The sequence below is a fragment of the Balearica regulorum genome, chromosome 2 (assembly GCF_011004875.1).
Source record: "Balearica regulorum gibbericeps isolate bBalReg1 chromosome 2, bBalReg1.pri, whole genome shotgun sequence".
NCBI lineage: Eukaryota > Metazoa > Chordata > Aves > Gruiformes > Gruidae > Balearica > Balearica regulorum.
In genome coordinates, this window is record NC_046185.1 from 106144274 (window position 1) to 106161801 (window position 17528).

At 41.8% G+C, this 17528-nt stretch overlaps 1 protein-coding gene across 4 annotated transcripts in view; it reads left to right on the top strand.

The window, feature by feature from the left end:
* TNS3 (tensin 3) overlaps window positions 1–17528 on the top strand; it is a 249691-nt gene that overhangs the window by 103983 nt on the left and 128180 nt on the right. For all 4 annotated transcript variants that reach the window (XM_075745266.1, XM_075745267.1, XM_075745269.1 and 1 more), the window contains 2 exons: window positions 516–554; window positions 12091–12132. In XM_075745266.1, coding sequence (XP_075601381.1) covers window positions 516–554; window positions 12091–12132 — 81 coding nt within the window. The remainder of the gene's footprint in view (window positions 1–515; window positions 555–12090; window positions 12133–17528) is intronic.

Here is a 17528-nt window from a genome sequence, read left to right on the forward strand (position 1 = left end):
ACTTGGAGCCAAGCCTCTGAAATTATGTGAGTCCACAGAATATCTGTTCTGCTTGCTCTGTTCAGCCCATGCCCCATAAAAAAATCCAGAACAAGGATAAGGTATTGGGAACTGCTGAAATTCTAGATTACTTGAAAAGCAGAATACTTGTTAATTAAAACTAAGATGGTATTAGAAGAATATGCTGCAAAGGACAGAGAGGGGGAGAAAGCCTCCCATGTTTCCCTTCATATGTGACCTGAGGGAGGACATTACTCTCCAACCTATTTCACTGATTACAGCATGTGAGCGGGGCACCGGCTTAGCACTGAGCTACTGCTAACTCTTCAGGGAGCTGGGAGAAAGTAATGCAGCTGAGAGCAGCTGTGGACACTCAGATTCTGCATCTGGTCTGGTTGGTGCCCCTTTGGCTCTGCCTGGATTTCACAGTATTTGAGGGAGCTCAGTCACTGGGATTGGGTCATCTCCAAAGGAAGTATCTTGTTGCCTTATTTTAGTATGTTTTTTTATTCCAGGTGGTGACACCTTGCTTTTCCCCAAGCAACTGCAAACTGGTAAGTATTTTTGGCACTTCTGATATCCATCAGGTTTTATTAGGCTATAGGTTATATTATTCCTTTAGCCTCTTATAATCTCTTGTTATTACAGTACTATGCCATCGCCTTTTCCCTGTGAGGGCTTGGCAAATCAAGGGAAGCTTGTTAGTGTGTCCTGTTCTATGCAGGATTCTTGTCATTTTATTGAGCATTTTGCAAGGCTAAGGATTAACTGGGTGAAGTGTTTTCTGCTGCAAGGATTCTTCTTAAACTGGACTGAACAACCTGTCTGTGATGTAGCAACCATATGCAGTTGTCCATATTAAATTATCTACTTTTATTTGTGTGTTTTAAATAAAAACCAACCAAACAAAACCATTAATTGATTCAACATACCAATGTCTCATGTCAGTTTGAAAGTATGAATAGTGGATGATTTGGTTGGGGCCAGTTATTTTTTGTTGATGGTGGAAGAGAGGAAGTTAACCCACATTTGGTCTGGATAGGAAAGTGATAACCCTTTTCTGGCTTGCATGGCTGAATTTCGTTATTTTAGCTCCAAGGGTAACTTGAATGATGCCTGGAGGATGGGGTGTAACAGTTATTTAGTGAACCAGCACTGCCACCTGCTAGTGTCATTACTAGGACTAATTAGCCAACAGCTGATGCCCAAGTGTCAGCTAAGAACTCTGCATATTGCACGTATGTGGTGCAGTCACTGGCAATTAGGAATCCTAGATCTCACTTCTGCCTTGCTATGTGTATCGGCTAAGTCACTTTGCATGTGACTTGGCTGGATGGTTGCACTATTGGCTGGATGGTCGCACTCAAAGAGTTGTGATCAATGGCTCAATGTCCAAGTGGAAAACGGTGACAAGTGGCATTCCTCCGGGGTCAGTACTGGGACCGGCACTGTTCAACATCTTTGTCAGCGACATGGACAGTGGGATCGAGTGCACCCTCAGCAAGTTTGCCGATGACACCAAGCTGCGTGGTGTGGTCGACACACTGGAGGGAAGAGATGCCATCCAGAGGGACCTTGACAAGCTGGAGAGGTGGGCCCGTGCAAGCTGCATGAAGTTGAACAAGGCCAAGTGCAAGGTCCTGCACATGGGTCAGGGCAATTCCCAACATCAATACAGGCTGGGCAAGGAATGGATTGACAGCAGCCCCAAGGAGAAGGACTTGGGGGTATTGATTGATGAGAAGCTCAACGTGAGCCAGTAGTGTGCACTTGCAGCCCAGAAAGCCAACCATGTCCTGGGCTGCATCAAAAGAGGTGTGACCAGCAGGTCGAGGGAGGTGATCCTGTCCCTGTACTCCACTCTTGTGAGACCCCACCTGGAGTACTGCATCCAGCTCTGGGGCCCCAGTACAGGAGAGACATGGACCTGTTGGAGAGAGTCCAGAGGAGGCCACAAAGCTGATCAGAGGGCTGGAGTACCTCTCCTATGAGGACAGGCTGAGAGAGCTGGGGTTGTTCAGCCCGGAGAAAAGGCGGCTCCGGGGAGATCTAATTGTGTCTTACCAGTACCTGAAGGGGGCCTGCAGGAAAGCTGGTGAGGGACTGTTTATGAGGGAGTGTAGTGACAGGACAAGGGGTAACGGGTTTAAGCTGAAGGAGGGTCGATTTAGATTAGATGTTAGGAAGAAATTCTTTCTGTGGGGGTGGTGAGGCACTGCAACAGGTAGCCCAGAGAGGCTGTGGAGGCCCCATCCCTGGAAGTGTTTAAGACCAGGTTGGATGGGGCTTTGGGCAACGTGGTCTAGTGGAGGGTGTCCCTGCCCATTGCAGGGGGGTTGGAACTAGATGTTCTTTAAGATCCCTTCCAACCCAAACCATTCTATGATTCTATGTTTTTGTGTCTTGATTTCCCTGCTGGAAAAGTACAGGTAGTCATACTTATCTAATATGAACCATAGAAGTAAAAAGGTGTTGTATAAGTGTTGGTTCATACTTGTCTTAATTATTATCCTTTTAAAGAAAGGCTGGAAACCTAAATTGGTGATTCATGCTATTATGAGGAATGTGAGTACCAACTCATGGGACGTCTCTCCTAATTTTGACCCAGTAATTTTATGAATTAACCCACGTCAGAGTCTGAGGATGACATTGCTGCTAAAATTATAAATAGAAAAGAAATACTTTCTTATGTCTGCAGCTCACAGTATTAGATGTATACTGGCAACCATGGTTGCTATTTCTTTTGTGTTGTGCCCACAAGCTGAATGTTGATTCTGACATGGAAAACATATCATTGTGATTCAGCAACAATTTTAAACATACAGCAAACAGTGGGATATGTTACCAGGCACTACCATTAATAATTCTACTTGAACTTGGTTTATGTGAACTGTGAACACGGGACAATGCTGGTGATCTGGGCCCAAGTGACTCTGCGACCTGCTGACAGTTGAACAATATGGATGGCAAAAGTGGTGTAGCCTATTTTAGTTTACTAGCAGGGATGTAGCCAGAGGTATATTCAGTCCCTGAATAAAACATCTACTAGTTTTAAGCAGAAGAAAGAGTGGAATTCTGTTTAAATATCTTGCAGGGAAAGCTGTTGGTGAAACATTTTCACTGCATAGTGTGCAATATGTTCTTATAGCTGAGAGTAAGATTGAGCAAGTTGGGGTTTTTTTTAATGTGAAATGTGGTGACATTTTTAGATTAGAAGTCTGCCTTGTGCACAAATAAATTTTATCTGTTTAGTGAAGAGTTCAGTTTTTCTGAAGGAGGATAATCTGTGACCATATTGGCTGTAAGCCATTTCTTTTACAGCTGTTTTTGAGTGTAAAATATTGAGAAGATGAAGAATAAGTGGTTGAGATCTTTAGATAAGGAGGACAGTACTCTATTCAAATTAATCAAAACTTGGTTGCATTGCAATTTGCTGCTGAACCATGGATTTTTCCCCATTCATTCCAGCCAGGGAGTTCCAACCTTTCCATCCTCACATAAATAAACGATGCATTGGCCTGCTCTAAGTTAGTGCTACATATATTTAGCCAATGTAGTGTTTGCTTGTAATGCTCTCCTTAATGTGGCTTATAGCGAGAGCTGTAGTTAAATCTCAGTGGTGTGTTTGTTGGAAGACTGTAGAAGCCTGATGAAACTCACAGATGCTCTCTTTCTTCAGAATGTGGGTTTTATTGATTATTTCAGCTTGGATGTCTGTTTCCAAAGAGGCCCTTTCTTCCCATTTCTCATGAGCCGTGTATCTTGAAGCTTTGTAATGACATCAGGACCCTCATATATCAACCCAATGCAGCTGTTAGGAGTTTCAGGTGCTAAAATATAAACCAGCTGCTGTTAAGTGTTCTAATACTACTTTATGTTGTCATGCACATTCCTCTGACTGGAGAAAGGGGGGCAATGTTAGTCCAGCTCTGTTAATTCAAGTCAAATGTTTACCAAAGATGCCCTATTCTGGTTCACTTCATTTTATTTCATGAAGAGGTAATGGGTTATTTGTGGCAATGGACTTTAATTGCAGAGATGTATAGCATGAACCAAAGGTTTTAAAAAAGAAAAACAAGGGGAAAGATGTGCCATGGTCAGTTGTTTTTTTTTATCTAAGAGCTGACTTAGCCTATATAACAGTTCTCCTAAAATTTGATAAAAATCAAAGATGACAAGTCTGTTTAAACAGCCTTTTCTGGAATTGTCAGATCTTATTTTGAAAGAAAACAATTACTCAGTTGATCTTATTTTTTTAAATAATGTAAAAAATATTTGCCAACAACTACACATTTTTCTTAAACAGTCTTTAGTGCTGCAAAAAGAAGAGAGGATTTAGGCCCTAACCTTAAAGCTCCAAAGCATTTCATATATTACTTTAAAAAGATAAAAATAAAAGGAAAGCCAATGGAAGGATATTATCTTTGTGGTCATTTTCAGATTATAGGAAGTATTCTAGGACAGTTTAAGATGTTTCAAGAGGGCAGTAAGTTTGTCTCCTTCACTGAAATTTTTTCCCCCATACTTCATGATAGTGTATCTTTGAAAAGAGTAAAAGAAATGAGATCTTAATTCCTCAGAGTCCCCTCACATATCCCACCAAATGTCTTGGCAGTAGTGAAATGTGGCATGAAGGCCACATGGATTCTTATCTTAAAATTACTCCATTCGTTGAATGGTCCTTATCATTGCATGACTTGTCAGTTTTAAGGCACGGTTAAGTAGTGATCTTTACCAGAGAAATTTCTGATTTAACCTTTATAACCTTTCTTCTTTTTTTCCCCTCTTTTATTTTTCTTTCATTTTTTTTTCCCAACTGGTTACCAAGGAATTCTGCATACCTGTAGTGCTGCCATTTAAACATCACATTTCATAACATTCTGTTATAGTGCGGAAAGATTAAGTGGGTGATTACCCAGCTACTTATGTTATGTTGTAACATCACTTCAAACTGAAGCTTGTTTAGCTCTTTTGCTAAGTCTAGGGTGGAAGTTTAATATTTTTGATAGAAACTGGGGAGGGGTGCCAGTGGTTCTGCTTTTTTTGTTTTGCTTAACTCTGTTTTCTGGGAGTACCCAGTCTCTTTTCTGCTTGTGAAGAGAAAAATCAAAGACTTTCACATTCAGGCCCCTCCTAACAAACCAAAAAACTTAATTTTGAACAGTGAGTCAGACTGTACTCTGGCCTGTCTCAAAAGAGGAGACGAACAAAATAGAATTAATTGTAGGAGAAAAAGGGTTTTTTTTGTAGGTGGGTTTTTTTGGGTGTGTTTTTCATTTGCTTTTTTAAAGGAGTGCAAAGGTAACTTGAAAAAATTGCTGAAGAAGCAAGTGGTGGAGTTGCAAAGGCCTCATCCTAATTGCATATCTTACTTTTACTTGAAATCTATGATAGTTAACACATACCTTCACCTATCCAACCTAGTGTCAGCATTTTCTCAAAAGAGACAAAAAGTGAATTTTAATGAAAATGTATTATGATACAAAGAAAAATAGAAATGAAACCCCAAGTATATATGTGAAAAGAAAGGAAGAGAACAGAAAACTTTAAGAAGACTCAGTACTCTAACAGTGTTTGAAAGAAAATTAGTCCATTTTAGCAAAAAACCCTCCCATTCCTTTTTTTTGCATGGTGCCTGGTGAATGCAATCCTTCCTAGATGCTTTGGCTGAGAAAGATCAGTAGATACAACATGTATTTTTATATACTGCATTCATTTACTTTTTTAAATGCATCTTCCCAGAAAAAAAAAAAAGACGAGTGAAGCAGTCTGTTGTTCCCATGGAGCACAGTCCATCTGTTTTTAATGTGAGCCTGCAAGAGATTTTTTTGAGAAATCTGAGTGTCAATTATTGTTTGTGCTTTTGGAAAGGCCTGAGCATGTAGATGGAGGATTGCATTCTCCAGTTTCATTTTAAGTGGGGCCTCAGTACTAGAAGATGTAAGATTGTTAACTGAAGTTAATCAGGAGTATGGTGACAGTGACTAAGCTGAATTAGGAACTGACATATGCAATGATTTCACTCTGCCAGCTCCAGTTTTGGTTTCTGGCTTAAATCAGTAAAAGCTTTGCTGGAAAATTGCATCAGGTGGGTTTGATTTGTAATAAATTTCTGTGACTTATGGCTAATTCATTTCTGGGTTTTCCTTTTTCTTCCTTCTTTCAAGCAATAGTGTGGAAATCTTATGGAAAACTAGGAAAATACCTGTATTTGTTTATTTACAGGGACTTTTTTCCCTATTTGCTACATCCAAACTTTAGCTCTCAGGACCTGAGAGATGCATACAAAGCAAGCATTATATGCATGGAGCAAGCGTGATTTGGTGGAGATAAAGGGCACACCAAGTCTAACAGACCTCCCCATTGCTATGATCTTTCCTGCCTCCTTTCCCGAGTTTCACCAGAGCAGTTCTGCCAGGAAGTGCTGCAGGCTGTGCTGCCTGTCTCGTGAACATCCCTGTGCATCATGGGAAGGGAAATGCAACAGGGCTGTTCTCTAGTTTGTTTGCAAAGGGTGAGAATATCCAGTTGGAGGTTTATATTTGCCTGTTCAGGTCCTGCATCCAGAACCATAATGCCCGTATCTCCATGTGAAGAAATCTGTGGGCTTTGGAGAAACCTTTCTGGGGATGATGTTTCTTCACTTCTGGTTTGTACAGCTTTCCTGAACTGATAAGAAAGCAAAGGTGCCTTGAAACATTTTTTTTTTATTATTTTACTTTTAAAGCTAGCTCACTCTTGCTATTCGGGTTTGCTTTATTAAATTTTGAGCTGTGCTTTCCTTTACTTTTTTCCAGCTTCATCCACCAATAATATTTCCACTTTTCTTGATTTCTGGCTTTGTTAGTGCTACATTCCCCCAGTGCCATAGATAGCAGAAGCATGGACCGATGAGACACCTTCCTGACAAAACCTGTGAACTGCTGCCTGAATTGAAACACTTGACACGATTATTTTTCAAACTTTTTTGGATTTCCGGATCGCCAGGAGGGGGTTGATGTTGGCCTCTATATAATACATTTCTGTAGGGTTTGTTTTTTGTTCTTATGTTCCACGTGCTTACCAGAGTAAGGCCATGGACCCCACAGGTCTGCAGAGTAGAGATTCAAAAATGCTATTTTAAAGTGCAGTTAGTGCCTTGTTCATAAATGTCTATGACTTAACCGTAAAAGGGAACAGAGAATGAATGAATATGGACACCATACTTCCCCAAACCAATTAGATGTAGTGATGTGAATTGAGCTGTGCAATGTATACTAAATTCAAAAGCCAGTCATTATATTTGCCAGGAGGGAGAGCTCATGTTGTTTCTAGGAATATTAGAGAATTACAAGATTTAATAAAAGTTTAAATATGAAGTTTTGTTATATTGTACTATGTCGCTGATCTTCATCCAAAATGAAATAACTATCAGGCTTTCTTTGAACAAAATCTGCAGAAATAGGGGATCAATGAGAAGGAAAGATTTGGTAGTTTCCAGAGCCAGGTTTGCCTGCTTGTTTGTTTATATTCTCCAAGTTGACTCCTAACCTTTCCACTGTGTGGTACTGTTGTGGGACAGAGGTGACGCTATTTACTATAGCAGCTAAATCCAACAGCCTGATGTTCTTGCAAGGTATACCATGCTTCTTTCTGTCTTTCCAGCTGTCTTTTAGCTAAATGGAAATTACCCATGTTTCAGACTCCTCAGTATTATTAGTTTTCAGTTGACGTAGAAACTTTTCACATATGTTTGACTTCATTATGCAAGTCCACTTGCTGTTTAGATTCTGCTTGACAGCTCACACTGGAAAAGGGAAATACACACTCCAGGGTAGGTTTTTTTCTGCTTTTCTGCATAATTTTCTATTCTTTGATAGGTTATCCCAGGAGTGACAGATCTTATGTCCCTTGCAAACATGCTTTTAGTTAATCTTTGAAAATGCTTTCTTGACAGTGGAATGTGTAAAAGGAAAGAACAGTACCAATCCCATCTTTATAAAGTGTATGTCAGCCAAACATTTAAAAAAAAATTAAATACTGTAGCACTAGACATTACAGTGTCGTGGAGGACTGCTACCTGTCTTTCAAAAGGAAAAGACAAATCCTTTACCGTTAATTTAAAAATCATCTTTTCTTATAGTCAGTATTCATTGTAATAAGCACAGGTAGCCATGTGGACCCCCCTCTTCGGACAGCACTGGGAAGCAAATGTGATTCCTCAGGTTGAATTCTGATGTTTCATCTGATGTATAATGGTGGATCATGTTTGCTCATTGCTTAACTAATCTTCAGTTCCTAGCATCCCATTCAATTTTAGTTCTCTGTCATTTCAGAAATCATGCTGGTTTAATTTGCTTTAAGTTAATGTTTTTCACATTGGGTCAAAAATTTAGTACTTGCATATAAGTAATAAAGTATGTGTGGCAGAAGTGTTATGTATGAACTTGCTTTTGATACTTCTCAATGTCATTAAATGCTGGATTGAGAGAGGTCAAAGATCAAGTCTGTTTCTTGGAGAAATATCACCGCACTACCTGGTAGATTTGGGGGAGGGAGGGAAGCCAGAGTTCATTGGTTTTTGGGTGTCTTTAAAGTGGAATCCAAATGAGAAGCTTTCAGGGCAAGATAGCCCTACTGATTAGCGAAACTTAACAGAAGAAACTGTGTGTCTTGAATGAACAAAAGGGGTAGAGTATCTCCTGTGGCATTCATTTTAGGGCTGATGTATGTTCTTTGTTTGTAAATACTAGAAGGAATATAACTTTTTTTTTTTTTTTAAGTAACTGTCATTTTATCTTTTGCTATAAAGACTTTATTTTTTCTTTAGAGAGGCTTTTTTAGGGAGCCATCGGCAGGAATCTGATGATCTTCCTCTGTGATGGCAGGAGGGGGAAGTGGGACTTTTTTTTAAAAATTATTTTTCCTCATTCCATAGCAAGGTGTTTTTTATTTCTAACCATGTGAATATAATTTCCTTTGAAATGGCTTTATGGGAGGGTGCGGACAAGAACATTTTGCTGTGTTTGATATTCTTGAAATGCTATGATTAGTGAGATGCACAATAATGCGCGTTAGCTATAACATACTGTCATTATAGTGTTCAGTGTGTTATATTGGGTCAAAGTATAATGGCTGTACATGGGTCTAATGAGATCTGAGAGGCATCTAGTCTCCTATTGTCTCTGATTTCTAGTTTTACGCTAGGAAAGTCGTTCTCTTAATATAGGTCACAGCTTCGCCATGGAGAATAGTAGCATTTCTCTTCCTTTTAGAGATAATATTAAGAAAAACAACTCAAAAATGAGATGTGATCAGATACTGTAACATGTTTTCCATGTGAGGTAGCAGGTCTTTTGCCTACGGCCTATGGCCTACATCTTCCAGCTGGGAGGGAGGAGTGAGAGAGAACTTGGGAACTGGAAACAGTGGGCATGAAATGAATAGGATTGGTATTGCTGTAAAAGCCGGGAAGGACGGAGGGGCAGAGTTTCGCAGTTTTGTTATGGAGTTTGTAAGATCAGTAAGTTTGGCTGTTCCTGTTAGAATTCTTTGATTTGCTTTACTTTTTTCACCTGGATGTCCCTGACTTACGTCAGCATGGCTTCTTTGCCGTCTCCTTTCCTTTTTCTCTTTTAGGACTTAAAGACAGGAAGACTTATAATTGGTACAGCTATGTCTTAGAGTGGTTACCCCATGCCAATGTAGAAAGTAATGATGAAGTTTCAAGAAGAAACGTCAAGCTTTCACTAAAACCTTTAGAAATTTGAGATATAGCTCTTTGTGGTGGGTTGACCCTGACTACAGGCCAGATGCCCAACAAAGCTGCTCTACCACTGCCCCCCCTCTGCAATGGGACAGAAGAGAGAAAATATAATGAGAGGCTTGTGGGTCGAGATAAAGACAGGGAGAAATTGTTCACCAATTACTGTCACAGGCAAAACAGACTTGACTTGGGGAAAAATTAGTCTAATTTATTACCAAGCAAATCAGAGTAGGATAATGAGAAATAAAACCAAATCTTAAAACACCTTCTCCTACCCCTCCCTTCTTCCCAGGCTCAACTTTACTCCTGAATTCTCTCCCTCCTCCTGGCCAACAGCGTAGGGGGACAGGGAATATGGGGGTTGTGGTCAGTTCATCACACTTTGTCTCTGCTGCTCCTTCCTCCTCAGGGGGAGGACTCCTCACACTCTTCTCCTGCTCCAGTGTGGGGTCCCTCTCACGGGAGACAGTCCCCCACAAACTTCTCCAACGTGAGTCCTTCCCACGGGCTGCAGTTCTTCATGAACTGCTCTAGCGTGGGTCTCTCCCACTGGGTACAGACCTTCAGGAGCAGACCGCTCCCGCGTGGGTCCCCCACGGGGTCACAAGTCCTGCCAGCAAACCTGCTCTGGCGTGGGCTCCTCTCTGCACAGATCCACAGGTCCTGCCAGGAGCCTGCTCCAATGTGGGCTTCCCATGGGGTCACAGCCTCCTTCAGGTGCCTCCACCTGCTCTGGCGTGGGGTCCTCCACGGGCTGCAGGTGGAATCTCTGCTCCCTATCATCCTCCATGGGCTGCAGGAGGACAGCCTGCCTCACCATGGTCTTCACCATGGTCTGCAGGGGAATCTCTGCTCCAGCGCCTGGAACACCTCCTGCCCCTCCTTCTGCACTGACCTTGGTGTCTCACATCTCACTCCTCTCTCTGGCTGCAAAAGCTGCTGCTAGGTTGGGGTTTTTTTCCTCTTCTTAAATATGTTCTCTCAGAGGCACTACCACTGTCACTGAAGGGCTGGGCCTTGGCCAGCGGTGAGTCCATCTTTGAGCCAGCTAGTATTAGCTCTGTCGTACCTAGGGGAAGCTTCTAGCAACTTCTCACAGAAGCCACCCCTGTAGCCCCCCGCTACCAAAACCTTGACACGCAGACCCAAAACACTCTTCCATCTTCATGTTGCCGATAGTCTTGGTTAAGATCTTTTAGCTTGGATATTAGAATATACTTTCAATGCCCCTCTTCATTTGTGTCCAGTCAAAGACTTGAAGCTGGATCTTCTACACCTCAAATGGATGTACCACAGTAGTTAGCCACTGAAGAGTTTTATTTGTAATTTTAATCCTGGAGTTGATGAATAGGCAGCAGGAATAGCAGTATTTGAATTGGGGGCAACCATTTTAAAGCTGTGCAGGGAGCGTATGGAAACTTGAGTGTACGTCCTTAGGTGGATCAGTTTTGAAAGAAAGGGATTAAACGCTGGACATCTGCTTACTCTGTGTGTGTGTGTATATATGTGTGTGTGTGTGTATATACAAACACTCATATTTACCTCAGACGGTTTTTCCACTGCAACTTATTTCAGCAGTCTTCCCGTTCCCTCCCTCTGTAGTAAGGTGGAGAGAACTGTTGCTTCTAGCAGAGTGAGAGAATATGAGGCATTTCAGTATTATAATTCCAAATTGTAAAATTCTTAATCTAGGATATCGTCTCTTGTGAAATGCCAAATCTTTACTTTCTTGAAGTCTTAAGCACACTTTTTGAGGGTATTTTTTACCCAGTTTTACCACTGTACTTTCCCATTACATTACCTTGATTTCATGCTGATTGTAGTCATTAATAAAAAAAGCATGTAGTGATGGAAGGTTGTGCTTCTGGTGTTTTGTTGGATTTTCATAGTAATGGATTGGCTCATTTATTTTAAAAGGTTTATTTTAAACCTCCACAGATACAACTTAGTATATTTTAAAGCCTTGAACAGAGATTTTACACAGTGCTTAAAGACCCTGTTTTCATGAAAAAGCATAAAATGAGAGATTGGAAAAAAAATCTGAAGGGGAATAAATATGTGGTTTACAGCACACATTTCCATGTGTATTGTGACTTGGAGTAAACACCCTCAGTAGCCAAGTGCAGGCTTACAAGACCTGAATGTGCAGGATGATAATATAAAAACAATTTATTTTCCATATCGGTTTGAAGGATAGTTTGGTTATAAATATTGTAGAACGTATGTATGCTTCTGAATGATTTATTTTATTTGTTGTGTGTATACATTAGGAGGGGATTTCTTAGAATATAGTTAAACTATCTGGAAAATTAAAGTCAGTTTTGTTAACTTTTCTCCTTTTGCAGGCTAATAGCTCTGAGGCCATTAAAAATCATGTAACCAGAACTGTAAGTAATTCCATTTTATTTACTTACTTTTCCTTTACTTGGCCTGATTTATCTTCCTGTTTGTGGCTGCTTATTTTTGTTACATTTTCACAAAGCATTCGTTGTTGGCCTTTTTCAAAGCATGTACTTTGGTTTCTATACTGTGAGCAATTAGCCTTTGATTAGGACAATTGGTGTTTTTTCCTCCCTTGAGTTTATCCAGGAACAATTAAATGAACTGTGTTCCTTATTTCTAAATCAAGCAAGGGAGAAGTAAAGAGAAATATTAAAATTTTCATTGACTGTATTCCAAGGAGATTTTTTTTTTCATCGGGAAGAATATTAGTTCTTGTATTGTGGTCAACGTGCCTTGATTTGTTCAAGTTACTGTGCCATGTTATTTACAAAACAAATTGAATGCCCCTTCCCAACCTCTGCTGTAGTACTATGGGTAAAAGTAGTATTAAATACATTTATTGAAGTGCAATAGAACCCAGTCTTCTAAGAAGTGATGCAGAAACTTCTGCAAATGGGAAGCATTGCACATTTCAACACTGACACCACTTATGAATATACTTTTAGCACAATTTCTGTGAAATAAGTAAGACGAAGAAAGGACTTTTTGAAGGCCTTTGGCATCTCTGATGAAAGGCAACTGCAAGTTTCTTTGATTTCTGAATAAACCTTGGAAGATGCCTGTAGTTAACTATCTGTTAGTAGGCAACTGTGATGCAGGAATTTGATTCACTGCTGTAGAGATGAAGTTAACATTTAAAAAGGGGCAGAAAGAAGGACTTGCAGGATGCATATGGTCTTCACTAATTCATTGTTCAAGAGCAGCTCTGTTGCAATAAATGAGCATCTGTTTCACAGTGTTAGTCTTGTGCACGTTGCATTTGTTTTGCAATGTCATCTGTGGTTCATTGCTGCAAGCTTCTACTGGTGCCACTCTGTGCAGGCTGTGAAGAGTTCTGATCCTTGACTACCCATACTGGCAGGTGTCGTGGTTTAACCTGGCTGGCAGCTAGAACAACCACACAGCTGTTTGCTCACTTTCCCTGCCCCAGTGGGATGGGGGGGGGGGGGCGGGGAAGGGGGGGAGGAGAAAAAAAAAGAAGGTAAAACTAGTGAGTTGAAATAAAGACAGTTTAATAGGACAGGAAAGGAAGATAATAATAATAATAGAATATAGTAAACAAGTGATGAACACCACAATTTCTCACCACCTGAAGCCAATGCTCAGCTAGTTCCTGAGCTGCCCCACCTCCTGGCCAACCCCCCAGTTATATACTGAGCATGATGTCATATGGTATGGAATATCCCTTTGGTCAGTTTGGGTTAGCTGTCCTGGCTGTGTCCTCTCCCAGCTTCTTGGGCACCTCCCACCTTCTCCTTGGCACGCCAGTATGGGAAGCTGAGAAGTCCTTAACTGCTTGGCAACAACTAAAATGTTAGTGTGTTATCAACATTATTCTCATCCTAAATCCAAAACGCAGCACTATACCAGCTGCTAGGAAGAAAATTAACTCTATCCTTGCTGAAAACCAGAACAGTATCCACCCCTTATTCTGTACCATCTATGTCACATCATGCCCAGGTGCCACGTTTTCCAATACCTTGAAATGAATCACCACCACTTTTCCTGTCTTTTGATATATACATACGGATATCATTCCCTTAGTCAGTGGTCCACCCCTGTGAAATGTCTGTAAAATGTTCATCAATGTCCATGACTTTAGGCTCTTTCTGTTATAACAGTCTCTCAGGGCAGGGGAGACAGCGTGTGCTGATTGTTGCATGCTGCCTCCGGAGCTTGCAGCTGGTGTATCTGGCATGGTCCATGCTCACAGTAGGCAGGTTGAAGATGTGAAACTTGAGGAATTTGCTGGGCACTCGTTGCTGAAGCCAGTTCTGGTTTCATCACCTCTGCAGCTTGCTCAGTTTCATCAAAGTTCATTCTTCATTAATCTGAATAATTCTTACTGTAATACCATTCTTATGGCATATAGCACTCATCATAATGAAGACACGCATTATTATGTAGCAATTAACATCATACAATTTAAATCATTGGCTATTCTCACCCAAAATCAAATCCCCTTGAGGTACACATTGGACTTCTCCATCCTTCTGCATCACCCACCAAGTGCATTCAGGTCCTTGAGCAAAAACAATCCCGTGGATTTGCCTGAAGCAGGAGTAACCCAGACTGTCTTCCCCAACATATTCTTCTTGAGCATTATGGGGACTTTATCCCTTTCTACAGTGCATAGAAGTTTTGAATGGGCAGGGTCAGCTCGATTGGCTGACCCCCATTGGTTAGTGTTAACTAACCAGGTGGCCTTTGCTAAATGTGTATCCCAATGTTTGAGGGTCCCACCGCCCATTGCTCTCAGTGTAGTCTTTAACAGTCCATTGTATCTTTCAGTTTTCCCAGAGGCTGGGGCATGGTAGGGGATGTGATAGACCCACTCAATGCCATGCTCTTTGGTCCAGGTGTTTATGACGTTTGTTCTGAAAATGAGTCCCCTTGTCTGACTCAGTTCTTTCTGGGGTGCTGTGTCAACACAGGACTTGCTTTTCAAGACCCAGGATAGTGTTCCAGGCAGTGGCACAGGACACAGGATGTGTTTCCAGCCATATGATGGTTACTTCCACCATTGTAAGCACATGGTACTTGCCTTGGTGGGTTTGTGGGAGTGTGGTGTAGTCAATCTGCCAGGCCTCCCCATATTTTTATTTTAGCCAACGTCCTCCATACCACAGAGGCTTTAACAGCTTGACTTGCTTGATCACAGCGCATATTTCACGTTCATGGATGACCTGTGTGATAGTGTCCGTGGTCAAGTCCACCCCTTGGTCACGAGCCCACCTATATGTTGCATCTCTTCCTTGATGGTCTGAGATGTCAGGGACCCATTGAGCTATAAATAATTCACCTTTATGTTGCCAGTCCAGATCTACCTGAGCCACTTCAGTTTTAGCAGCCTGATCCACCTGCTGGTTGTTTTGATGTTCTTTAGAGGCCCCCCCTCTTGAGTACGTAGGCATCTATGTGACGTACTTTTACAACCAGCTTCTTTAGTTGGGCAGCAATATTTTGCCACAGTGGGGCAGCCCACATGGGTTTGCCCCTGCGCTGTCAGTTGCTCTGCTTCCATTGCTGTAACCACCCCCACGGGGCATTTGTCACTATCCATGAGTCAGTATAGAGGAAGAGCATCGGCCACTTTTCTTGTTCAGCAATGTCCAGAGTCAGCTGGATGGCTTTCACCTCTGCAGACTGGCTCAATTCACCTTCTCCTTCAGCAGCTTCTTTGACTCGTCATGTAGGACTCCATACAGCAGCCTTCCACCTCTGATGCTTTCCCGCAGTGTGACAGGACCCGTCAGTGAACAGGGCATATTGCTTCTCACATTCTGGTAGTTTATTATACAGTGAGGCCTCTTCAGTATGCATCACCTCCTCCTCTGGTGACATTCCAAAATCTTTGCCTTCTGACCAGTCCATGATCACTTCCAGAATTCCTGGGCGACAGGGATTTTGTATTCGAGCCCGCTGTGTGATCAGTGTGACCCCCTTACTCCACATAGCATCAGTTGCATGATGTGTAGAGGGGGCCCTCTCTTTGAACATCCAGCCCGGCACCGGCAGTTGGGGTGCCAGGAGGAGCTGTGCTTCAGTACCAGCCACCTCCAGAGTAGCTCGAACTCCTTCATAGGCTGCCAATATCTCTTTTTTTTCAGCAAGTTGGAGTGTAGCAGGCCTCAGATCCTTGGTATCCCTGACTCCAAAACCCCAGGGACTGGCCTTGAGTTCCCCCTGGTGCTTTCTGTCAGAGACTCCGGGTAGGGCTATTCTCATGGCCAATAATGTTATCTTCTCATAAGTGAGTAGTACACAGTGCAACAGAAGGAAAAACGTCATCCAGCTCCCAGAGATGATAAACAGCACTCAGGGAATACATGGATGAGTGGCAGGGGGTCATTGGGAAATAGAAGAAAGTTCCCAACTGAAACACAGTGGTAGGAACACGTATTACTGTTTGGAAAAGAGAGGAGATGTAAAGCTGCAAGGCTGGGGGATTCATAAGAAAGTGCAGTCTTCAGACAGTGGGGCTAGATGCAGCCATTGCCTGGATGAGGCCTTTGCAGCTCTGGTTCTGTGACCCCTGACTGCAGCACACATCCTGTCCGTGTAGTGGTAATGGGAGGTGCATTCCTTGTCTTCCTGCCTTCTCTTCCTTCTAAATTTGTGCCACGCTTGTTCTCCTTTTGGTTTACTAACTGAATTGGAAGAGACTGCTTTAACCTGCCTGACCCTTTTCTTGGCTCTGGGATTTCTTCTCCCTTCCTCTCTCCTTTGCATCTTGTTCCATGGCGTCTGGTCCAGGAAAGAAAAGGTCTCTTGCTTTTTCCTACCAATGTGACTGCTAATAGAATATTTCTAGAGTTAGCCATTAATGCCTTATAGGAAAGCTGTGTAAATGTCAACAAAGAGAGTTTGGCTTTAGAATTCTAGGTAGTGTGATAACCGAAATTTTGTTAGCTTAATTCTAATGTTTGGGATAGCTCTGAGGCATGGATAACACTTTCTTACTTGGGAAGTCAGAAGTGCGTTTTCTTACATTTAGAAGGCTTCCTCATGCCCCTGGTGGCTGGAATCTTATTTTATTCTTAAAATTAACATATTAAAAACAAATAAATGAGGTTTCTTGTTTCAACTAAAGATTGGCAGAAGTGGTTCTGTCACTTTTTATCCAAGAATTATGTGCATGTGGTTAATAGGATCCTAAATTTGTGATGAAAGTTTGCTTAAGTTTTGATCTCTTGCATCATAACTAGGTCAGAGAGAAACTCAACAGATCTACTTCTGAAGTCTTTCTCTCTGCCACCGCATTCTTTTTTTTCTACTGTGAACATCACTTTATCTTTTTACGGAGTTAAGAAGTAGAGCCACATACATACAGGAAATTTGCATTAGGTGCTACTGGGTCATGCTGTACAGGACTTCTACAGACCTTCATAATGTGGCAGGTGTGAATTAATGCAGAAACCTTTACACTCTGCTGTGTCTGTTGTGCTTAGTTACATTGCCTGTGGATAGCATTCATTCAGGAAGCTGTTTCAAAGCTTCGGAGTAATTATGAAACTGCTACAACCAGAGCTGGAGCACATGTATTATTTTAGTCAGTTAGGGTTTTCTGAATCTAAGGGAGTTGGAAGATGATCTTCCTGCCCCGGTTAGTTTCTTGATGCCCTGGTGGATTGGTAGATGGAACTCTGTATCCAAGTGTCCCACAAACTTGATAAAAATGAGCTGTATAAAGCCCTACAGTCAACTTGTTTAGGGGAGCCTGGCCTGTATTGGCTGAAGTGCGACAGGGAAGAATTGTGGGAGCAGCTTTGCCAGCAGC